The sequence below is a fragment of the Echeneis naucrates genome, chromosome 1, assembly GCF_900963305.1.
Source record: "Echeneis naucrates chromosome 1, fEcheNa1.1, whole genome shotgun sequence".
NCBI lineage: Eukaryota > Metazoa > Chordata > Actinopteri > Carangiformes > Echeneidae > Echeneis > Echeneis naucrates.
In genome coordinates, this window is record NC_042511.1 from 1,865,160 (window position 1) to 1,890,100 (window position 24,941).

The following is a 24,941-nucleotide window of genomic DNA, read 5'->3' on the forward strand; positions in this document are numbered from 1 at the left end:
ATCATCCATCGTACGCCCAAATCACACCTTCCTCAAAATGTTAATCCTCCTACCTTCTGACTCCCTCCTGTCCGTCCTTATAACCCCCGAACAGGAAGGAGCAGCAGAAGAACCACACCAAGGGCAACAAGTCGGTGTGGGAGCAGAGAACGAGCGAGATCCGCCGTCAGAACCTGATGACGAGCCGCGAAGCGCTCTACAACGAGCTAGAGCAGGATGACTGGAAGGTGGGAGGGGAGGGAGAGGAGGTGAGGACCCCCCCTAAAAAAACCCCAACACATATACACACATATATCCAGTCTGCTCCTGACTTACATGGTGTTTGTGGTTTTGACATTATTGGTTATTTTAACCACTTAAAGGAACATTACGTCTTCACAAGCTTATGCCTGAAATCATTTTGAACAACTCTTAGAAGTTTATTTAAAAAAAAAGCTGTAAATGAACAGAGACGCTTCGCCCCGAAAATATGTTGCACTTTGGTGTCACCAGAAAATGGACTTGACGTTCTTCAGGAGTTGATGCAAAGTTGGAGGAAATCGTTTATTCTGGGTTTCCAAAGGTTTGACGGAGATTTGTGAAAATGTTCCTCCTTCTCCCGGCATAAACGGAGATGAACGGGGTCGAGCTTTTTTCGGAAAGTTCACATAAAGTGTTTTTTGTGCATTCCTTTGTTTGCCTTGTTTCCAGAGTTTTCCTCAAACCGTTTATTTTAACCCATTCACTGCTGAGGCCTCAGCACTGAAAAACTAAGCCTTTATTCCTCAGCCTCAGAAACAGAGAGAAACATGAGATAAAACTTTTGGAGCTCAAAAGTTTGACTTAAAAGTAAATTATTGAATTTGGTTGGCAAATTTTGGCACATTTGGCAACATGCTGAGGACCGTTAACAGTTTCTAAAGTTAAATAGAGTTAAAATAAAAGCCAAAGTTTTATCTTTCCAACGGTTTTAATGACAGCTGAGTGTCAGATCAGTCTTTTTCTGCAGATAGTGCGGATGCTACTCTCTCTGCCCTCGTCTGGTTTTTATGGGTTTAAAAAACACCCAATGATGTCGGCAAGAACAAGATTTGATGCTTTTTTACTTTCCGCTGTGACATCACTGATGGGTTTCTCCATTTTGACCCACGTGCATGCAACCTGCAGCGATCCACGGTGGAATCACTGGACTACCACGCAAACCTTTTCATTCTCGGGTGTAATGTCCCTTTAAGTTTGTGAGTGTTATTATTGCGCTAGCCGGTGCTACAGTATGTCGGATGGCTTGAAGCTGCATGCTTTGGAGTGATGCATTATAAAGTGGGGCATGCAGAGCTGTACCCAAAGAGGGAAGCGGACTCAAAACTGGAACGGGGTGAAGTTTAACGCCCTTTTTAAAAATAAAGCCAATGATCAGGAGTCGACTGGATATGGCTCAGCAAACTGTGCACTCAGCTGGAGCTTTTTCACCATTTTGTGGTTCTTAAATTGTTTATGCAGAATCCAGAAATGGTGGACTGTTTGCTGAACTGTGTGTATCTGTGGCTCAGGGGAGGGAGATTATGCTGCTGCTGCAACCTCCAGGTTTATTGGGGTTTGGTACAAACTGCTGTGACAAAGGTTAAAGTTTCCCTGGACTACATCTGATGTGCCAGCTTAGAGGCAAACTGCTGCTACAACCCAAAACCATGTAAAGGCAGATAAGATGTAACGTGAAATAAGGATCATTGGACCAAAGCTGGTGAAGTGCTTTCCCTTCATTTGCTCTCCATGTTGAAACTCACAACCGACTGATGCCTCAGTCGACAGCTGAAACTACCTTATCATCAGTTCCTTTGAAAGTTCATTCTTTTTTTTTTATCATTTTCTTTTATTTAAACTTATAACATTTTGATCTTCAATCAAATTGCAGCTTTACTTTACTGCAGCTATACTTTAAATTAATAAAAGAGAAGGTTTGTCCAAAGTCTGAAGTGCAAACTAACGGACCTGATTTACTGTAATGCACACAATAAGGAGCCCTTCAGATTTTTGGGAATTTATTGATCCAAGTTTTGAGAAACAGTGAACTCTGTTCTGGATCATCCTGTTTTTTCAGGAAATGGGGGCACTTTAAAAAAATGTAGGCTTAGTGAAGAATTAGATCTCAACAAGAAAATATGTGCTTTGGTCGGCCAAAGGCTTTGAAGTATATCTGCAATTGTGACAGCATCCACTGCTTCCCGTTTACGCGCCCTCAGGTGTCCTATCCACGGAAAGGCCGTGGGGATGTGAAGACGCACATGGACCGGCCGCTGGTGGTAAACCCACAGGACAACCGCAACAACAACACCAACAAGACCCAACCTGGTTCGCTGCCTTTGGAGCAGGAGTACCGCCACCAGGACATCGACCACTACCGCCGAGCCAACCACCACTACCACTACCACCACCGCCACCATCAGAAGGCCATCGAGCTGACCGGTGGCGAGCTGGCGGAGACCAGCGTGCAGCACGGACTGAGCTGCACTTCTCTGGGGAACATAGAGGCTGGCGTGGAAGCCCAGCAGGGAGAAGAGAAGCATAACCACAGGAGTCACCGAGGCCACCGGCACCGCAACAGGGAGGGCAAGGAGACTCGCAGCGCCTCCCCACACCGCAGCGAAGCAGGAGAGGGGAGCAACGAGCACAGGAGGTCAAGGCAGCACCGCAGGGCAGCCAAGGAGGGGGAGGAGGGCCGAAGACACAGATCCAAGGGGACGGAGGCTGAGGGGGATAAAGGCGAGGACAGGGAGGGACGGAAGTCGAGACGGCATCGTCACAGCAACCAGGAGAGGAGCAAAGGGCATCGCACCAGAAAGTGAGTGAACAAAGCATTTATTTTCTTCACTTGTGAGTTTCAAATTACAACCTGACGAGCATTAATAGCCAGTTCAGTTTGTCTTTGGATCAGGAAAAACATCTGACACCCCATAATGACCTCAGAGGGGCTGATTGTGGCTTTTAGAGGCAGGAGAAAGACAGTCCTGATGAGTCTGTCTGTGTGCTGTTGGTCTGGTCTGGGCCAGACCTCAATCAAATCAGAGGACTTCAGCACCACTAATAGCAAAGCTGGTGCTCATTTTGTGATCCCTGTTTCTCGTTTCATTCTTGTTTTTCTCTCCTTCCACCGATTCCTCCTCATCTGTCAGGGAGCACCACAGCACCGGTCCCAGCCTCTCCACCACCCGACCTATACAGCAGTACAACGAGGACCTTGACAACTTCCGCAACAACAGCAAGCTGGCGAGCGCTCATGAGCACCCTTACGCCCTCCCACCGGATCACCCAGATCACCCGGACCACGTCAACAACCTGCTGAACTGCCGTGACGCCGACACCCACACCCTGCTGCACAGCATGGACAGCCTGATCCTGACCAGCATGGTCAAGCCCAACTACACAACCATAGACATGCCCCCGGTCTACCCCTACCCCTCCACCAACGCCATCCTGCAAGGTGAGCATCTCGAGGAAGGGAGGGAGCGAAAACAAATCAAAACTCCCTGAAAGAGGAGCATTGGCAGGATTCTTCACTGCCGCTGGATGTGTTTCACGTGTTTCCTGTCCGTCCCTTCCTCCTCTTCCTCCTTTTTGTTTCCTCTATTTTGTTTTCCCTCAGTGAACAAGAACGCCAACACAGACCAGAAGAAAAGCGAGGAGAAGAAGGAGGAGGAAGATGAGGGAGGAGATGACGACGGTCCCAAACCGATGCCCCCCTACAGCTCCTGCTTCATAATGTCCACCACCAACCCGTAAGTCTGAGCGTGTGTGTGAAACTTTTCTGATGAAACAAGGTCAGAAAAGAAAATTTCCTGCTCATCCAATATGAGCACTTTTCTCTCCTGGTGTTTAGTGTGTCAACATTCCCATGTGTGCATGTTTGCTCCAGGTTTCGGAAGTGCTGCCACTACATCCTGACTCTGAAGTATTTCGAGTTCAGCATCCTGTCTGTCATCGCCATGAGCAGCATCGCTCTGGCAGCAGAGGACCCAGTGTGGCCCGACTCCCCGCGAAACAACGTGAGACATCACGCGTTTGTACACACATCTTCACATTTGGACCGAAGAAGTGTTTCCAAAAATCTCGTTGCCTTTAGAATACTATTTTCTGTGATGGCTTTAAGGGGAAACGTGATATTTTCCCCTCCATCTTTGATAGTGACGCCTAGAGTCACGTCTCCACATCGGACGCTCCTATTGGCTCCGGTGGGTGATGTCACAGTGTCTCTGGATCAGTCCTGTCTGCTTCTGACCTCAGCGAGGAGACGTTACAGAGCGTATCGAATGAACGTATATAATCAGAGGAGGTTGTGCTGGTTCTGAATAATTAGTGAAATGAAACACCTCACTATGACTCATCAGGTCTCCTCTCTCCTCCAGGTTTTTAGTGTTAGCTGTCATGTTTAAAATAAAATGAAAGCTGCTGAATCTGAGTAAAATTTTATGAATCACTCAATTTGCGTATGATTTTTAATATGTTTTGTTTTGCAAATAGCATTTTGTGGGTCCTACACAAAAAAGGTGATTATTTCATTCTACTATTTAGAACTTAAATAAACGTTTGTAAGAAGGTGTGTAAAAGGGAAACAGGATTAAGATTAGAATGAGGATTAGACTCTGGATGGTTTCTGATTGTTTATCTCTGCTAATCCCCCCTCTGCTGTGATAATTATATCTCGCACTGTGTTGTGTTGCTCTGCAGGTGCTGCGCTATTTTGACTACGTTTTCACAGGCGTCTTCACGTTTGAAATGTTGATCAAGGTACCAGAGTATCGCTTTGTGTGTGTGGTCTGAGAAGTGTATTTGTGTGTGTGTGTGTTTGCTTTACGCCGTACTGAGCATGCTCCGTGTCTTCCAGATGGTCGTGCTGGGCTTGTTTCTCCACCAGGGCTCCTACTTTCGCGACTTGTGGAACATTCTGGACTTTATAGTGGTTAGTGGTGCTCTGGTGGCCTTCGCCTTCACGTAAGTGCCCCCCATCCTCACCCCCTCACCCCTCCTCACCCTCCACTTTTGTCTTCATCATACCCAACACACACACACACACGTGAGCATACGCACAGAAACATCCACAGAAAGACCCTTATCACCCGACCTTGTGCGTCCGATACAACAGGAAATACTGATCTGGCTCTTCTATTTTCTGTCAGTCTCACTCTCACTCTGTTCCTGATTTGCTTTCAATCTGTTTCTTTCTTTTCACGACTTCCTCCTTTCCCTTGCTTCTCCTCTCTCTACCTCGTTGTTTATCCTTTTTCTCTTATCTGTGGTCTTGTCATCATCTTGTGATCTCATTCCTCCCCGGAGTCCAACTTCTCTTCACGTCCATCTCCAGTTCCTCATTGGTCATGATCACGTGACTTTGTATCAGCAGGTCTTTCTCTACGTTTCACCATCACCATCATCATCATCATCACCAGGGCAACCACCTAACATCCTTATCTCCAACCTAACCCTGTCACCTCTGAGCTACACTCTAAAAAAAAAAAGAAAAAGAAAAGGCCAGCTGAGAACATTTTGGGTTCTCATGCTGCTTCGATCTTTTTGGGGGGACCTCAGCGGGTTTCCTGAGGAACTCCTTTGGGACAATTATATCCACAAACGTACAGCTAACGGGGTGGTTTTATCCTTTCACGGTGTGCAGCTGTGAAATGTCAAACAGAATGAGTTTTTAGAGTGTAGTCACACTGCATCCACCCTCTGACCTAACATGAAAAAAACTACTATCCCATAATTCACGCCCCCACTGTCTGATCTAATGAACTACAAAGCACCACCTGCTCTTTATCAACATTCTCTCCTCCCAATCTTCCTCGCTCCTCTTCCCTTGTGTCCCGTATTTGCCAATCCATGCCGCTCTGATATTTCCACCAACCAGGCCGTGAGTCATCCCTTCCTCTTTTCTTGCATCTAAAGCCCAGACTTTGATCTCCCTAACCTTTGCCTTTTGCGCCCCCCACCCCACAACACACCCTTTAGGTCCCCTACAGCTTTGGTCCTTGCTGATGCCTTCACCTCCTTTTCATTACAGCACCTTCCCCTTTTCTATCATTACAGAGTTCACATCTACTGGATTTCCCCAACTCACCCTTCCCCCAAGACCGCCTTAATCCTAACATACAGCCATCTTAATAAAACCAGAAGAAACCAAAGGAAAATTTACAACAGCTTCTCCCAATGACAACGGGAACATGCTAATGTTTGGCAACTCCAGTCTACGATTATTTTTCAATGACGCACACTCACACCAAAATAAAAGCTGATTGATTTGTCTCTTCAGCCCAGAGTTGGGCAATGTTGGACCTGCGTGATGCTTAAAGGCTGGACTTTAGCCTCATCAGTAAAACGGTGCAGTTTGTCCTGGACCGTGCTGGCCGTACCAGGTCAGGTCTAATCAAGTTTACCCTCCAGAATTCGACCTTTCACCCAGAAGGAGAACAATAACCTCTGGACCAAATGTGCGTTCTCAATATTTTGTTTTTTTCTTGAACTTCTGGGCTGTATGTTGGGAACAAGTGTCACCCATCGCTCTCTCTTGCTTGCTTTCGTCTCCAGTCGAATCACCCTCGTCTGAGTTTAACCGCTCAAACTCCACCAAACTCACTGACCCCCCCCCAACACCCATTAAAGCCCTCCATCCTGTCGCCCTCCTGACTCCTCATCCTCCCCCTGGAGGTCCTGGACAGTTGGTCCGTGGGGGTGAGGGCGCCCCAGACACCTTTAACCCTTTAAGAGCCCAGGCTACCCGTTCGCCGCAGGGAGGAACGCCGACACAGCGCTCATCGCCTCGTCCCTGCCCCCCCCCTCCACCCGATGTCTTTCTCTTTTACCCTCACACACACCAAACATACAAACACACACGCTCACCATGTTAAAGGTCCCGGAGGCCACAGGTATTTAACTCTCCTTCCTCTGCACGACCCGGGGAAGACAGACTGAATGGGGGGGCTAGGCATGCTGTGGTAGGCTGTATTGGGTGGAATGATTGGTTAATATGCCGAGGTAGTATACAAATAAATACATATCAGTTCAATATGTATGATCTAACCACCTGAGCGAGGCTGAGTGTATGTGATTTGGAAAAAGATGAAATAAAATAATAAAAGAAGAATGAGAGAGAATAAAGAGGCTGGTGCGTGCATCCTCCTCAGCTCTGTGGACGGTCAGTGCACGAACCTGAACACAACCTGTGATGCAGCGGACGCATCGCTCAGATGTTAATGATATTTGGAGCCCAAGCCAGGCGGTTCAATGCGTTCTCGTAGCTGCCGTCGCGGTGTGCTCAGACTGAAGGAACAAGAGGCGCAAACAGATGCTTGGATTTGCTTTTGCACAAGTTTAAATTGTTTTTTGTGTCAAAAGATGATCTTGTGATTTGAATTTAATGAACGTGACGAAGCCCCCCGTCGGTGGTGCTCAAATCAAAAGCCCACTTGTACTTATTTTACAAACTGAGCAGAATTCGCGATAGTTCCCGTTTTCAATCGCACAACTGAAAGTTTTTAAGATGAATTTGTTGACGTTGAGAATGAACCAGATGCTAACAGGCTTAACAATAAGAAACAGATCTCTGATCTTTTCACCAGCATGTGTGTTGTTGGTGAGGACCAGATGAATTAAATTAATTACCTCAGAAAACATAAAAAATTTTGGTGATTTTTCAAATTTTCGAATAGTTCGACATTCCCGCGTGGCTGCTCAGCTCGACGTTCTTGTCCAAAAATGGTTTATGTTTTTTTTTTTTTTTTTTAAGAAAAACAAAATTATCCAGACATCCAAATAATAAACCAATAATAATAATAATCTGAACACAAAGCGACATCAAGCGAACCAACAGGATGAGGAAGGTGTCAACAAACCGGAGACAGGTGAAGCCAAATGTTACTTTGTCTTAAATCTTCACACATAACAACCCTAACCTGGCTAAGTTTGCTTTTCCATAAAAAATAACATGTGCGGTGCTTGGCTTGGTTTTCAAATTAAAAGTTCCCAGAGAGATTCCTTAAAAGGAAGTAAAACAGAAAAGAATTGTTCCACCAAAGAGCGATAAGGAGAGAATCACTTCACTGCTGCGCCCTCCACAGTATGAAGCCCCCCCCAACTTCTTTTTTATTTCTTATTTCTGTCCTCTTCGTCCACCTTCCTCCTTCTCCTCCATCTATCTCCCTTCGCCTCTTCACCCCACCGTCTGCTCCAGGGCTGAGTTATAGCACACCTCTGCTTAAAGGGGCGAAGGCCTCACGAACACACACACACACACACACACACACACACAGCCCTGTGAAGTTCCTCTGTGACGCATGACGTTGTTTAAAAGCAGAAACATTGTACGGAGGATTTTTTAGCATGGTCAGAGTGCAATGGCTTCACACTTTTATGGGTTTTAAACACGACGAGTTGCGCTTCTGGCATCGCCTCCCCTCCCCCACTCTCCCTTTTCTTCCAGATAAATGCAGAATGAAACATGTTTGTGACTGAGAAATGCATGCGGTGGTCGCGGTACACTGCAAGAATGCCTTTTCTGTTCCAACGACGGTGTGTGTGTATGGGACGATACACACAAATCCATGGTTTCTTGCCCTGAGTTGTGCGACCTGTGTGTCAAGAAAACCTGGAACCGGCCTCTCGGAAAGACCTGATCCCTCTTTCCTCCCCTCCCTGCCCGGCCCTGATGTGCATGAAAAAGAGATTTTGATAAAAAAAAAAAGATAAATAAAATAAAACATCACGCTAGATGACTGCAGATCTAATGAGGGCGATCTGTGCCGTAGGCCTGCTCTAATTGATCATTACGGTGTGATAAGATAAGAATCGGTGTAAATGGATGCAGCAATCGAGTTTCCTCTTCCGACCGTGGAGGTAATTCTTCACAGGGCTGGTCGCGCAGCAGAAGGAAGGTTTGCACATCCAGGGAGCTGCAGTCACAGGAGGGCCTGCAGACTGCAGCTCTCCCCTGGGAATATAGTTATATGGTGTATATATAACTATATATATGGTCAATATGTGATAAAATAGCACAATGCTGAGTTTAGGGGGTTGAAATTATATAAATGAAGTTTCATTATTTAAGATGTTTGTTGGTTTACTGTATTTGCTGAACTGTAATATCAGCCAGGCTATTTCAGCCAAAGATAATGAAATAACTTTATAGAACAATAAGAATAACAAATTACCTGTGAATGTCTAAATCAGATGATGTGATTTAATCACCTGACTCTAAAATAAAGTTTGTGAAGAAGTGCAGATAAAAGAAATGAGATGAATATTTTCAGATTTTTAAGGGAAATGTGCGTAACATGTATAAGATTCATCCGATCTAACAACAAATCTAAGAGACATCCCGCTCAGTCGTTATGGAAACAGGAGACGGGTGAGGGAGGGGCTGAGGAGTGTATATTTGCTGGGGGGGTTGTAAGCAGCTTTGGCCGTCTTGCTGTCCTTCCTTCTTTGTCTGTCTCTCATATGGATGTATTTTTTCCTGTTTCTTCCAATCCCCCCTCTCTTTTGTCTTGTGTCTGTGTTTGTCGGTCTCTCTCTATCAATGTGTGTCTTTGTGTTTTTCTGTCTGTTTGTCCTTCCCAACCTTCCTCTTCCTCCTCCTCCTCCTCCTCCTCCTCTTCTTCTTCTTCTTCTTCTGTCTTCCTCTCTGTCGCTGTCACTGACTCTCGCTGTCTCCACCTTCGGTGAAACTCAACAGGAGCACCACCCGGTAAAGTTCTTCCTCTGTCCTCTTCCTCCTCCTCTTCCTCTGCTTCCCAACCCCCCCCCTGCTCTTCATCACCGATCAAATTAGCTTCTCTCTCTTTCTTTCTTTGTTCTTCTGGTCGTCCGCACTCATTTCCCGCCGTTTCGTCAACAGCCCACTGGAAACTATCGAAAGACCTCCAGAGGGTCCGGCTTTATTCAAATGGTTATTAATAATTCCAATTTTAAGGAATTTAACACTTCCATGATATATGAATTTTTTTTTATAAAAGCTAGCATCAAATTGCTACTTTGCCCGCAGTCTGTCTTTTTTTTTTTTTTTTTAAATCTGTCGTGCCCTGTAGGATTGAAACTTACGTCTATCGGTACGGACGATAAAACCGTCATAGTTTAGTCAGAATAAACGGCTCTTTGAGTTCGATGTCATGACTAATCAATATTATATATGATAATTATCAAATTGATGCCTCCCTACAGCAGTTACCTTCACGGATTGGTTATGTTTCGGAAAAGATTTGTGTCAAATAACAAACGACATAAGGTTCTACTTGCGCGGGAATCGAACACGACTCTCTTGTGTCACCCTACAAGGAAATTTTGGAAGTGCTGCCTTTTAGTCCTAAACGCCTGGCAGTCATCTTTGAACGTCAAACACTCAAACATCCACCTCGGGACTCGATGAGCAGTTGCCGTTGCTCTTAGGTTAGCGTGTGGTTGTGTGTAGAAATGTGTGAGTCCTTGTGTGTATGTGTGTGTGAGTGTGTAGGGATGTTAATTCCGAGCACCTATGGCCTCTCTGGGCTTTACTCTAATACTCCCGAGCCGCCCTGATAGAGAGACCTCAGTCCTGCTCGGCTTCAGAGGCGAACGGCCTATTGATCATCGATCGAGTCTCGCTCACGCACACACCGACACACAAACTGAGACTCAGACTCCATCAATCAGCCTCGAATTGAATTGTCTTATGTTTCCTGCCACGGGGACTGAGTTCATAGTTAAAGAGTGAGTCCTGATGGACGACCTCACTTCTGCTCAGGCTTGGCAGGCGCCCATGTTTTCTTTTCTTTTTTTTTTTTCCCACTTATAGTAAAGATCAACTCGGCTATTTACTCCCTTGACACCCCAATTTTTCCTCACTGATATTGGTTTATGGGCGCACAAATCACGAGCCGAGTGTTTGCTCATGGCCTTGGGAGAGGAAATGACCGCATTAAAACGCGCTACGACCTGAGCAGTTTGACGTTCGGCCCTCCGGCCTTTCCCTCCACTGGCTCGCTCTCTCATGGCTCGTACGACTCTCGTTTGTTTGTTTGTGTTACAACATGCGATGTCCTGAGACATCACATGTCCAAAGAGTCTCGCATAGCCTCCGTTTCCCGACCGAGATAAAAGGACAATGACGTCTCGGAGGAATTTGGAAGTCTGACGAAAGGAAGCTATGTGAAACGTGTGGTTTCAGTGGTAGCACATTCAGGATTATCACGCCATAATGCTGCACGTACAGCCCTCACTTCATGTCTCCACATCTGAAACTCCCATTTCTTCCCGAAGAACCGGACAGCGAGTCACTGAAAAAGAAAGAAAGAGGTTTGGCTGGGCACTCTGCCGAGAGATGCCTGTCAATATGGAATGAGTGAATGCATTGTGTGGCGGTGAAGGCTACAGTAAAAGATGATGATGATGATGACGATGGTGCTGCTTCTCGATGTCCATGAAACCAGAACGGTCGGGCGACTGATCGCTCTCACTCCCACCGGTTTCATGTTTGACGCGCACAGTTTCTTTTTCCTGCAGAAGAAGAGACTGTAAGAGCTGTGAACAGTTTTATACCAGAGTACTGCAAGTGTTGTTTGGATTAATTCAGCTTCTGGGACATTCCCGTCACTGCACCCCCCCCCCCCCCCTCCCACCACCACCCTTTTTCAAACGTATGGTTGATGATAATAACAAAAAGAAGGGGGCTGGGTAAGACCCCACTGGGATTGTCCCCACGTCCTCGTCCCTCCAATCCGCTCTCTAATTTTCTCCTGCCGCTCTTCTCCTTCCTTGGCTGACCTCTAGGGGGAGCAGCAAGGGGAAAGACATCAGTACCATCAAGTCTCTTCGGGTTCTGAGGGTGCTGCGTCCTCTAAAGACCATCAAACGTCTCCCCAAGTTAAAGGTAGGCCCGTTTTATTTCTTAAAACAAGTTTGGACTCACTCGGGTGATTCTGACACCATAAATGAGGCGGAAACGTTTCTGAAGGGAAACTATTAGATCGCAGAGAGTTAGCCACATTCACGTAGATCAGAAAGCCAAAGCTGATGGTGACATCCATTACTGCAGACAAACTTGTGGTCGGGATTAATCGGGATTGATTAAACACAAATGACACTGTCTCTGGAGGTTGTTTGGGAGAATTATGGGAAATGTAGGCAGTCATTAAGCTAAGCTAAGTGTCACTAATTAAAAAATCAGTCAACATCACAAACGTGCCTGAGCATCAGCTGCTGTGAGCTCGCTGTTGCCAGCAGAAAGTCGGCCATTTTGAATTGAAGCTCCAATTTTTGTGCAAAACAAAGCAGAACGTGAAGTGAGAGTTTCTCCCTGTCGCCTCATCAGCCTGGACGCTGAAGGTCTCTGTCTTCCCTGCAGGCTGTGTTTGACTGCGTGGTCAACTCCCTGAAGAACGTGCTCAACATCTTAATCGTCTACATGCTCTTCATGTTCATCTTCGCTGTTGTGGCCGTGCAGCTGTTCAAAGGTCGTTTCTTCTACTGCACGGACGAATCCAAAGAGTTTGAGCGCGACTGCAGGTTGGTTCAGAAACGTGCACACACACACACACAGCAGTGGATCTGAAGCATTTCATTTTAATCATTTCAATCTTTTTTTTTTTTTTTGTGTTTGGACTTTTGCTCAAACCCAAGAAGAAGTTTCATGACAACTCTGCAAAGTTATGATGTCCAAGCATTTGACAAATTCTTATTTATTGTGAATTCATTAATGAAAATATAATAATCAGCAGATTGAGCGATACTTAAAAACATTAGTAAACCTTTGAAGTTTTTTTTTTTTTTTTTTTTTTTTAACCCTTGCTGTATATTGAAGTTAACACGTTACATTGTGACTTCTACGTTTTCCAGTTTCTCCTTCAAATTCTAATTCGGAAAAGATTCTCATGTTTCATCATTAAACGGTTTGTTGCTGTGCTAGAAGTGTTGTCTTTTGTCTTGTATAATGTGACATGATGAAGTATTGCTTTTGTTTATTTAGTTTTGATTTAAAAAAATAGTGTTTAGCAGTGACTCAGTGGGCTGGTTGTATCAGTTGTACAGATGCTGCCACCTGGAGGAGTCAATGAGAAGCAGAACAAACCTCAAACGTCTAATTCTAGCTTTTCATTTTGTCGGTGTGGGTTGTGCGCTGTGCTCCTGCTTGATTTTGTGTTTGTCACGTGTGTGTCCTTTCAGGGGCGAGTATTTGGTGTATGAAAGAGATGAGGTAAAAGCTCAGAAGCGGGAGTGGAAGAAGTATGATTTCCACTACGACAACGTGGCTTGGGCCCTGCTCACCCTCTTCACTGTCTCAACTGGAGAGGGGTGGCCGGAGTAAGTTGGAGCTCGGTGCTAACTCAGCCCTTTCCTCCGCATCATGGCCTCCACTAACCAAACACAATAACAATCAACCCTCGATAATTGCGTCATCTTTAGAGCATTATTGATCTTTCAGCTGTGTTTTTCTTCTAAAACTAGAGAATCAGCTGGTCGTGGTTGAGTCTTTCTTCATTTATTAAACTCATGAACGAAGTTACTCCATATTTGGATCAGTCTGATTATTTAACTCCCTTCTTTTTTTTCATCGGTTTTGTTACTGACGCCTAGAGTCATGTCTCTTCATCTGAGGCTTCTATTGGCTGCAGTATGTGATGTCACAGCCAATCAGAGCGTTTTCTTTAAAGAGAGAGAGAGACAAAATAAGGGGTGGGGAGTGTTTGGACCATGGGAGGCTTTGGAACAAATTTTTAATGATTACTCTTCAAAAATGAGCAAAACTCCGGATCAGATAAGTCAGAAATTTGGAAGCACCCCAAAGATGACGTGTGTTCAGCTTTCTGTGTCGAAGATTTCTTTCATTATTATAGTTTACAGCCTTTTTATCTGCAGAATAAGACAAAACTCATGGTACTTCTAAAGCCTAGTGTGGATCCAAAGGGGTTAAATTCAATGCTGGAACCAAAGATGTTCAGATGTGTAAGGATTTGAAGAACATGAAACCATCAAGAACAAAGTTCCCATTTTTTCATTTTCACCTTATGTTGGTACAAGAATGGGTTGATATTAAATTTCTCTTTGTCTTCCTCTCGCAGGGTGTTAAAGCACTCAGTGGACTCCACCTATGAGAATCAGGGCCCTAGCCCAGGTTACAGGATGGAAATGTCCATCTTTTACGTGGTGTACTTCGTTGTCTTCCCCTTCTTCTTCGTAAACATCTTTGTGGCTCTGATCATCATCACCTTCCAGGAACAGGGTGACAAGATGATGGAGGATTACAGTTTAGAAAAGAATGAGGTGAGCCGGGATTTCGGGGAGGCTGCGTGAATTTTCGTTTTGGTTTTTCCGAGCGTCCAACTCTCGCCCTCTTCCTCCTCCTCCCGCAGAGAGCCTGTATAGATTTCGCCATAAACGCCAAACCGCTGACTCGCCACATGCCGAAGAATAAACTGAGCTTCCAGTATCGCATGTGGCAGTTTGTGGTGTCTCCGCCCTTCGAGTACAGCATCATGGCTCTGATCGCGCTCAACACCATCGTCCTCATGATGAAGGTAGATTTTTTTTTTTTTTCTACATCCGTATGTTTATTTGGAAGCATCAACTTAATAAAGGCTTCCTGCTTTTGTTCTTCTCTTCGCCGCCTTTTGTTTTGATTGTGTGCCTGCAGTTCGACGGCGCGTCGATAACGTACGACAACGTCCTGAAGAACCTCAACATCGTCTTCACCACCTTCTTCTTCATGGAATCGGTCCTCAAGATCATCGCTTTTGGCCCTCTGGTAAGTCCGGAACAAGAACCACAAACATCACGTCACAGCCAGACTCTGCTGATCTGGGTTGACTCGGTCTATATGTTTCAGTGTTTCATCCTATTATTCATTCATAAAGGGAGTTATTTTGGTAGACAGATCTGGAGCATGTTCTTCCTGTCCCTGAAAAACCCAGAGCGTCCCGTGTTGTTGCACCGCAGTCACGCCATCAACCTCCTTCCAGCCTGTCTCCACAGCAACACCATCACCTTAGGGAGGGGGCCGAGTCCCTGAACTACAGCTGCCCCCACCCCCGGATTCAGCCCTGGCTTCCTGTGATGTCACTCCCTCTTCTCACTGGACTTCTTCTGTTTCTCCACAGAATTACTTCAGAGACGCCTGGAACATTTTTGACTTTGTCTCCGTCCTTGGAAGCATCACAGACATTTTAGTGACAGAGTTAGGGGTAAGTTGTTTTCTGGAGGTTTGGACCAAACAACGTTTTATTGGATCATTTTGCGCATGAAAATAAATTGTCTGCTTTTGGGGAATTCAAATTTTGGGAGTTATGTAGTGTTATTATAGGGACATATCCAGTGCAAAGGTTCAAGCACAAACAAATGAAATAATTCCAGTCATCAGTTTTTTAAAAACCACTGAGGTGACATGACAAAACTGATTTAGGCTGATTTTTCCTTTTAGTAAATTTCACACACACACACAGGTGTGTGGCAGAAAATGAAGGCTTGTTGGGGGTAAACAGTTTGTCTGGCTCTAATGAGGAAACAAAATCCAGCCAAACATTTCGGTCACTCAGCCGTGAAGTCAAAAAACAAGACCAAAGAAAGCACAAATGAAACAGCTAGAAAAGGAAACGATCGGGCCGAAAACATGGCGGCAACGGCCATATTACAAAATGGAGGCTTGAAAGTGTCACCGCACACCGTGGGTTGACTCTCAACTCTCCAAACAGAGCCAGGCCAGCTGTTTTCAGTCTGTACGCTAAGCTAAGCTATCTTGCTTCATATTTAGCATACAGACATGAAAATTGGTACTAAAAGCGTTGACTTAATTTTACACTTATTCAGTTTTCTTGTTGTGGTTTTGAATCTTTTAGACTTCATCTGAACTTCATTCCAGGTTAGAAATGTTACAGGCAGATAAACAGAAGCTAACATTAGCTTAAATGTCAGTGTGTGTTCATTGTTCTATGAAACATTCAGAGTAAAAAAAAAAAGGACTATTTATTTGGGACTAAATGACATTTTGTACCAATCACACTTTAATGTGGTTATTTTTTTTAATATATGCATGTTTGTCAGTTAGTCCAAGCTGAATATGATCACAGAAGTAAGTGTTGGTACTCTTCAGCAGTGATTTCAGCCCCTCTTTGTTTGTCCAGCTGTTGTTATTTTTTCAGATCCAGGTTTCAGTCCTCTAATTCTCTCTAACAAGAGCAGCAGCAGCAGCGACGGTGCTAATTACTACAAAACCCTTTCAGCGTTTTCAGACGGTTACAGACACCCTCCAGCCAACACAGAGCTGATTAACGCCGCCGCTCTGTGACATGAACTGACGTCAGTGAGCTTTTCAACGCCGCACTGATCATTTTAGACATCCCATCGATTATCTGCCGTCTCCGGAGACTCCGAGCAGCCAACCTGCTGATTGAGTACATTTGATCTTTGCACTTGTTGGCTCACTATTGTACTATTGTCGCTACCAGCAACTTCCACAGTGAAGAAGAAACACAGGACGGCACAATCTGGCGTGAAGGGAGCCATATTGTACAGGAATTACAGCCAACTCTAAAGCATAACACAAAAACTGGGGGTTAATCCGCACAGAAGGAAATCAGGCCGATGTTAACGTTAAACTGTGTCAGTGGCTGAAAAGGAAATGAAATATTTTAGTTTCATGTCCTCTTCAGTTGTTTTAAATGACGGTCCCATTTAGAGGAAAACAGACATTAACAAAACGTAACGTCGCGTTGTGGGGAGACTTAACCCTCTTCGTGTTTTCGACCAGAGCTGGCGTCAAAGAGGGGCTGAAGCGTTCAGTTCTATCTGTTGTTGACCTGAAGTTGACCTTTTTAACGACGCCCATAATGATTCCGTCTTCCTCTTCTATCTCTTTACATGCTTTCTTTAAACCTCTCTACTTTGTTGGCGCCCTACGCCCCCCCCCCCACTCCCCCACCCCCTTCTCCTCTGACTCAAATCCATCCAATCAAAATGCACTATGAAATCCTTCATCGTGTTCTCCATCCGTGCTGCGCCATGACATGTGGTGGTGGTGCTGTGATGATGATGATGATGATTATCATGATGGTGATGGTGTGCGTTCGCCCCATGCCCCTGCCCAATAAAACATACGACCGACCTCCCCCACCACCCCCACCAAAAAAATGTCTCACCCACTCACAATGTCCAACTTGCCCCCCCCCTCCCCCCCACAAAAAATATATAAAATTAAAAATCTTCCTCCCCATTCATCTTTCTACATCTTCGCACATGTAGAATCTGGTTGGTTTGTAATTTATCTATCAAAGCTTTCTGCTGCATCCTCATTGGTCATGTGTACCCCCTGACCCCCCCCACTCCCCCATAATTAATCTTAACCTTTGACCCCAATGCATGCGCTTTTCTGAATGATGACCTTTGTATTTGATGACATAGAGAAGTTATTATTAGCGTTAGCATTAGCCTCATAAATATCTTAAAGGTCCCACATGTTGCACTTCTCCTGTTTTCCATTTTAACTAAATATTTCGGCAGTTTTAAGAACCAAAAATCATCTCAGTGTAAGCTTCTCAAGTCAGTCAGCCAATCAGAGGAGGAGGAGACCATCAGAGGGTTTCTTACGATTGGCTGATTTTTTTTTTTTTTTTTTTTTTTTTGTGAGAATCTAAATAAAAAATCTAGCAGGTTTCCAGTTTCACATTTTTTTATTTCAAAAATTGTCAACAGTTTCATCCCCCAGATAGTTTATTATTTAGCTGCTTTCTTCCACAGATCATGTTTAATGAGAAAAAGGAAAAAAAAGCTTTAAATTTTCAGATCATCCTCGTTAAATCACGACATCAAATCAGCTCATTACACTCGATTTCAAACTTAGAAAAGGGAATGTGTGGTTTAGAGTCCGTGGTGTGCCCCTACCTTCTGCATGTAGGTGAGCTCTGTCCTCAGAAAGTATGCTGCCATGCCGAGCCGAGCCAAGCCGAGCCATGCCATGCCTGCCCTGAGGCTGCTCGCTAGTCCCTGACCCCCCCCCTTCCTCATGCTCCTCTTCCTGCCTCGCCTGTCAACCACAGAACGCCTCATCGGGGAGTCGAGGCTGGCTGAGTCCACTCTGTGACACTGAAAGGAACCCAAAGAATCCACAAAGCTCCTGGACTTAGATTTTTTTTTCTTATTGTTGTTATTCTAAAGATTTACGGGTATTTGAAAGAGCAGCGAAAAGCCTTAGTGGATGTTTTTTGGCCCTGCAGGCACCCAGACTCAATGATCATCGCAGTAGATTTCACAAGATGCTGCAGTCTGGTCACATTTGGATTCAGTTTCTCAAAGTGACAGTAAAAAAACACTTTGGCTACGTCTGGGGAATAAAAAAAAAAAGATCACGTTTTAACGACGTGTGCTTCGTGGAGTCAGTTTAACTTCAGGTCAGTTTTTATTTTTAGAAATATTTTAAGGAAGACAGTGTGACAGACAACTCAAAGCCACGCTCTCCCTGCCAAAAGTGTGTGTGTGTGTGTGTGTGTGTGTGTGTGTGTGGTTGACAGGCCCAGTGCATTGTGCTCCATCTTGTGTGGCCTGCTTGCCCCCCCCCTCCCTCCCCACCTCCCAAATATCAGTGCATTTGGTTCTCTTAAAAAAAAAAAAAGGCATTCTGCTGTACCAGATTGGATGATGACCTTTAGACTCTTTGAAATATGATTTCTCTTATTTTCTTCTTTCTTTATTTGTCTTTCTCTCATTTATATTTCTGTCTCCTCAGTCCGTTAAGTTTCAGGTTAACCCCCTCGCCTCTCTCTCTCTTTCTCTCTCTACTTCTTGGTCCTATTTTTCTTCTGCTTTTTTTTTTTTTGGTTGTTGTTGTTTTCTTTTTTTTTGTTTGTTTGTTTGTTTGTTTTTTGTGTTTGGTAGAGCGAGGTTGTGCATTGTCATGTGTGCGTTGGAAAGTGACTTTGTCGTCTTTTGTCACGTGCAGAACAACTTCATCAACCTGAGCTTCCTGAGACTGTTCAGGGCGGCTCGCCTCATCAAGCTGCTGAGACAGGGAGAGACCATCCGCATCCTGCTGTGGACCTTCGTCCAGTCCTTCAAGGTACGGCTAACAGACACACACACACACACACACATGGCAAAGACGTTCAGTGACCCTGATAAATACTTCCTGTTTGTTTCAGGCTCTGCCGTACGTGTGCCTGCTCATCGCCATGCTCTTCTTCATCTACGCCATCATCGGCATGCAGGTGAGCACCGAGGATTTTTTTTTTACTTCATATAAAACTTACCAATCCCCAAATTTTTAATTAACTGTGGGCCAATTAAAGAACCGAATCCTAAATTCCCATAACATCAACCTTATCTTGGCTGATCCTGTTTTACTTTACCCTGCCAAACTATCCTTTATTTACAATAGTTTACCCTCATTAATGTTTTCATCTGACCTATCATTATCTTATATTTTACTGTATTTATTTTAGCTTCTTTTATCTTATTTTGTTGATGTTATCTTATTGAATTTGACATTGCTGAACTTCATCTTCCCTTAAATCATATTACTTTACCTGACCTTAGTTTACATTATCTTGCCTGAGCTTAGCTAATTTAGTTGTTAGCTCACAAAGATAAAGCCAACATAATATTAAAATAACATCTTTACAAACTAAATTTAAAGCTTCTTTTTACGTATTGAATGTCTTAATCTAATTAAGTAAGAAAAGCTGGAATCAAATAGACGTGAGACAGAAGAACATGAAATTGGTATTTAAGTGTTTCGGCATGATTGCCTTTTTTTCCTGCCGTTTTTGTGTTTTAGTTGTTTGGTAACCTGGCGTTAGATGAGGAGAGAGAAAGTGCCATAAACGAACACAACAACTTCCAAACCTTCATCATGGCCCTCATGCTGCTGTTCAGGTCAGTCCTCCAGCTGCTCTGCCTCTCCGTCCATGCCTCGCTCTCTCTCTCTCTCTTTCCAATAATTGATTTATGTTATGTGCGTCCCGTCACGCAGGAGCGCCACAGGAGAGGCGTGGCATGAGATCATGTTGGCGTGCCTGGGGGGTAAAGAGTGTGATCCGGCTTCAGGCAACACGGAGCCCGAGTGTGGCAGCACCTTCGCCTACACCTACTTTGTCTCCTTCATCTTCCTCTGCTCTTTCCTGGTGAGGAAAAAAAAAGCAGAATATCCCTTTAATCAGTTCACCTCACCAGAACGGTCATTTATTCACTTTTTTTGTGGCACATTCAGTGCAGCTCATTTCTGCTTCATTTTAAGCTCCTGCTTGTTTATTCCCTTAATAAAAATACTAAGAATAAAAAACTTCAAACTGCACCTTTCATAGAAGAACCGCAGCTGAAAATGTTTTCAGAAAAATCTAAATCAAGTTGTTTTTTTTTTTTTGTTTTTAAAATGTGATGTTCCAAAGAAGTGCAGAATTATAGATAGTGAAGAGATGAGTTTAAATTTTTTAATGCTCACTAAGCTGCTTCTGTGATGCATTTAAGGCCCGTTTTCTTCTGGGAAACTTCAGGTCTCATGTTTCATGTCTCGAAACAAACATTTGCATACAAGAAACTATAAGTAACACAAGCAACAAAAAGAAAATCCGCCGTGCTCAGTTTTCATTTGAACCTTGACGTTTGTCTCGTCCTCGCTGCAGATGCTGAACCTGTTTGTGGCCGTCATCATGGACAACTTTGAGTACCTGACCAGGGACTCTTCGATCCTGGGGCCGCATCACCTGGACGAGTACGTAAGGATTTGGGCCGAGTACGACCCCGCCGCCTGGTGAGTGGAACGAGCGCACACACGTCACACAAAGGCAGAAACACACTGTGACTGATGCTTCTATTTTAAATCTTGTGTCCGCACACGTTAACTGCTGAATGTAAAATGACCCTTAACCCCTGACTTTCTCTCCCGCTCTGTCCGACACGCGTAACGACGAAACAGGAAGCGCATGGCGTGATGACAGAAGTTAGAAGCAGCTCGGCTAAAGCTTGGCCTGCCTGAGAAAAGAGTTTTCTTTCCTTCCGTCTCTCTCTCTCTCTTTCTTTGCCAAGCTGAGATGAATGTAACTCTCCCCCTCTCTGTAAGAAGTGTGTGAGTGTGTCTCACTCTTATTTCTCGGTGTTAATAAATGTTCTCTCCTTTTCTGCCTCCTCTCTTTCTTCTTGGTCATCTTATCCTCACTTCTTCCTCTCTCTCTCTTTCTGTGTGACCTGTGTGTTTCCTCTCCTAACCTTCCCTCCTTGTATTTTTCTTGCAGCGGGCGCATACATTATAAGGATATGTACAGTTTATTGAGAGTTATCTCCCCTCCTCTGGGCCTTGGCAAGAAATGCCCACATAGGGTGGCCTGCAAGGTTTGGACCAAACCCCTAAAGCACAAACTTAAACGCAACCTGCTCGCCTTTAAGAGACTGGAATGAATGTCGCTCTTTATCACTTTTAAAACTAATTCTTTCCAATTTCAACTTTTTTTTAATTATTATTTTTATTATGATTTAATTTGGTTTGACGTTTTCCGTTTGGGTTTGTTGCATTTTTTCAGTTGTTTTAGTCTCATTTCACCATTGAATCATTTTCTTTTGGGGTTGTTGCTCTTGTATATGCATTCTGACATGACAATGCGAATGTTTGGGACAATGCACACGCACACACACTCACCACTCTTGTACGCACTCACACTCACACACACACACACACACCAGTAGCGGTGTGTGAAGCATGAGGTGGTGCACTGCACTCGCTATTGTCTTCTGACTGAACGCTGGGGAAATGACACTGATCTGTTCACTTTGGATTCAGTATGATGTAAACATCAGAGTCTGGGCTCCAGTTTTGTTTCTGCTTGCTGTCTGATTTTTTGCCTGGACAGAAAAAAAAAATGGTGGAGCAATGTGCATTGTTCTTGTTTGAGTTTGGGTTTTGTTTCAGGGAATGGGGGGGTGGGGGGATGGAGGGGGGGCGGGGGGGTTGCTGCAGCAGAGAGACGTACGCAGACACGGCTCGGGCCGAAATATTGTCGCCACGCTGACGTTCTTAGCTGTTGGCAAAGGCCGGTGTTCTCCAGCCGTGCATCATCGAGGTCCAAGAGACGCAGCCAGTTTCTGCTGATGATGCACGTCTGTAAACCACCACCATCTTAAATCTTAAAGCCCCCACATGCAGATGAGCACCAAAAAATATTTAAACCCTACACATGGAGGCTTTAAGGATTTAAGGCATCAGAATGTTTGATAGGCCTGTTACAAGCTCGTCATAGAGCATGCACACAACAGTGCTGAGGGGCAACGCACATGCTGTTCCTTGCACACCAAGCTACGACAACTAGCACATATTTTCTGAAAAAAAAAAAAAAAAAAAAAAGGAAAAAATCGTGACATTACTGCTTTTGCAGCTCTTGAGTGAATAATACAAAAAAAAAAAAAAAAACTTTTCTTTTTGGTGATTTTTATAGACAGTTTCTTTTCCCATGTGTGCGTTTGTCATGTAAGCTGAGAGCTTGTGTTTCCCACGTGCTTTTGTCGAGACTGTAACGGGCCTCGTGGTAACAGTTTGTAGTCACTGTTACCTGAAGATGTGACGTAATATGGAGGCCAAACCTGCTCTGTTTGTGGCTCTGAAGGAGGAAAGGGGGTCAGGGTGTGTTTGTGTGTGTGTGTGTGTGTGTGCGTGTGTGCGTGTGTGTGTGTGTGTGTGTGTGTGTGGTTTGGGGCAGGGACTCTGGACATAAAAAGGTCTTGTGTCCACCAGGTATCTCTTCACAACTACCCGTGCTGACAGATGCTCGCAGGATGTGGTCGTTAAAAAAAAAAAAAATCGTCAAAGGGTCAAGATCACGCACACCATCGAGACTGTCGAGGTTATAATGACCTCATCGTTAGGACTCGTTACTCAGCAACACCTAGTGGTCATGGCGATGATTACGGGAACAAAGAGACGTACTTCTCCTCTTCTTGTGGTGCGCTCAGTGACAGCTGACCCGTTCGATGCCGCGTTGACAGCGCTAGTGACGCACACCATGAACAGAAAGCCAACAAGGTGCACAAAGTCGTCGTCCTGTTGGCTTTGGGCTCATTAGGTGAGCTTAATTGGTTGTCGCAGTGATGCATCATCATATTTAATAGCTACATGTAGCTCTGCAAGTATCAAGTGTATTTGTGATCAAGTAGTCCATTGATTTTTTTTTTTTATCAATTAATGGAGTAAATTCTTTAGTCTTCTTAGATAGCAACAATAAAAAAAGAGAAAAAGACAAAAAAATGAAATGGACGTGTTTAACTTGTGGCGGCGCCACTCTTTGGCCTTAAATGCTTTCGGTTTCAGAGCTGCAGCATCAAAGACGTGCTGCATTTTTCTGCAACTTGAAATGGCCCAAATGATCGTAGCACTGGATTTGGAAACTTTGTGCGTCTGTGCAATCGTTTTTTGTCATTGAGTTATTCGAATCATTCGTGAGCAGACTGACCTTTGGAAGGAAGCCGAGGCCTCGTCTTGTCCGCGGCGTTCCCACGAGCATCTGAAGGCGTGGCGGTGGGGCGGAGCTTCCTGGTGGACGCGGCGCCTCGGTAATGGACTGCTTTGACTTGTCGTTGTGACTCACTCCGATCTCTGCAGCGGTGCTTTTCGTTGCCTGCTAGAAGCTCCGCTGCCGGTTCTATCTGAGCGGCGAAAGAGGGAAAAGATCCCCCCCCCCCCAAAAAAAAAAAAAAAAAAAAAAAAAAACACTAATCCCCTTTTCACCTCAAATAGAACGACATCTCAACAACTAACTGAACTAAGTGACACCTCCTCCTCCAACACCCCCCTTCCTCCCCCTCCTCTCCCATCCTTTATGATATACCAGACTAGAAGCCACGTAGCCCCCCCCGACCCCCGTTCTCTCTCTCCCTCTCTCTTTATCTCTCACCACAGCAACCACATATCCACAACGATCAAAACAATAACCTCTGTGTATTTGTTCCCCCCTCCCCCTTTTTCCTTTCCTTTGTTGGTTTCTTTATTTTTGTCCTCTTGTCTCCTCCCCTGAAACACACCTCTGTGCGCCCCCACCCCCCCTCCCCGACCCCTCACTGTTTTTCTTTCTTTTGTTTTCATGTCGTCCGTCTTTGTTTGTTCTGTCTGTCGTGTGTGTGTGTGTTGTTGTGAACATGTTTGGATGCATGTGTGCGTATGGCGTGTGTGCGTGTGTGTGTGTTTTTGTGGCCACTCCAGCGGCCGGATCAGTTACACAGACATGTATCAGATGCTAAGACACATGTGTCCGCCGCTAGGCCTGGGAAAGAGGTGTCCCGCCCGGGTCGCCTATAAGGTAGACTCGCCCCCCACCTTACCCCCCCACCACCACCATCACCCCACCTCCTCCCCTCCCATCATACCTCTCTCCCCCCTCTTATCCCCTCCTATCTCCGTTTTTAAACCTCCCCATCGCCGGTAAGGAGGACCTCTCCTCTCTCACCTGCTGAAACCTCCCTGTCCCCCCTCCTCCTCCTCCTCTTCCTCCTCCTGCCCCCCCCCCCCTCCCCCACCCCAACCCCCTCTCTCCTCCCAGCGGTGTTCTCCTCATTGTCTGTCAGTGGTGGTTGTGGTGGTGGTGGTGAGCGCTGTCCTCTCTTCTCTCTCTCCGACCGCGGGGATGGAGGGATGGGCTTTTGTCGTGCAGTGAAGTGAAGTGGTAGTGAAGTGGTAGTCGATCCTCCCCCCCCTTTTTTTTTTTATTTTTTATTTCCTCCCCGTCAGGCCGCAGGAGTAAAGGAACAGAGGAGGCTTTGCCAGTCCCTCTGCAACCTGCACGGACGCATGCACACACACAGACAAATACCAATACACACAAACACACTAGACACACAACACAGTCAGAAAAACTTCGATCTGACGAAGCATTTCGCAAAGTCAAGGAACTTAGAAAGCAAGAAAGCTTCCTTTGATATCTCTTTTATAGATGTTTGCATATTTTATTCCACCGTGCAGTGTAAGTACATGAAATATTAAATTCCCT

The 24,941-nt window shown here is 45.0% G+C and overlaps 1 protein-coding gene across 1 annotated transcript in view; it reads left to right on the forward strand.

Annotated features, from left to right (window-relative positions):
* Positions 1-24,941, forward strand: part of cacna1ab (calcium channel, voltage-dependent, P/Q type, alpha 1A subunit, b) — a 114,967-nt gene that overhangs the window by 69,080 nt on the left and 20,946 nt on the right. Inside the window, exons 20-41 of the mRNA XM_029502526.1 lie at positions 95-248; positions 2,220-2,818; positions 3,150-3,457; positions 3,620-3,752; positions 3,890-4,019; positions 4,702-4,761; positions 4,859-4,965; positions 5,879-5,881; positions 9,698-9,709; positions 11,767-11,866; positions 12,341-12,501; positions 13,159-13,296; positions 14,055-14,256; positions 14,346-14,510; positions 14,627-14,737; positions 15,090-15,173; positions 18,920-19,036; positions 19,119-19,184; positions 19,754-19,851; positions 19,949-20,099; positions 20,598-20,725; positions 24,158-24,254. Of these exons, the coding sequence (XP_029358386.1) occupies positions 95-248; positions 2,220-2,818; positions 3,150-3,457; positions 3,620-3,752; positions 3,890-4,019; positions 4,702-4,761; positions 4,859-4,965; positions 5,879-5,881; positions 9,698-9,709; positions 11,767-11,866; positions 12,341-12,501; positions 13,159-13,296; positions 14,055-14,256; positions 14,346-14,510; positions 14,627-14,737; positions 15,090-15,173; positions 18,920-19,036; positions 19,119-19,184; positions 19,754-19,851; positions 19,949-20,099; positions 20,598-20,725; positions 24,158-24,254 (3,124 nt within the window). The remainder of the gene's footprint in view (positions 1-94; positions 249-2,219; positions 2,819-3,149; positions 3,458-3,619; positions 3,753-3,889; positions 4,020-4,701; positions 4,762-4,858; positions 4,966-5,878; positions 5,882-9,697; positions 9,710-11,766; positions 11,867-12,340; positions 12,502-13,158; positions 13,297-14,054; positions 14,257-14,345; positions 14,511-14,626; positions 14,738-15,089; positions 15,174-18,919; positions 19,037-19,118; positions 19,185-19,753; positions 19,852-19,948; positions 20,100-20,597; positions 20,726-24,157; positions 24,255-24,941) is intronic.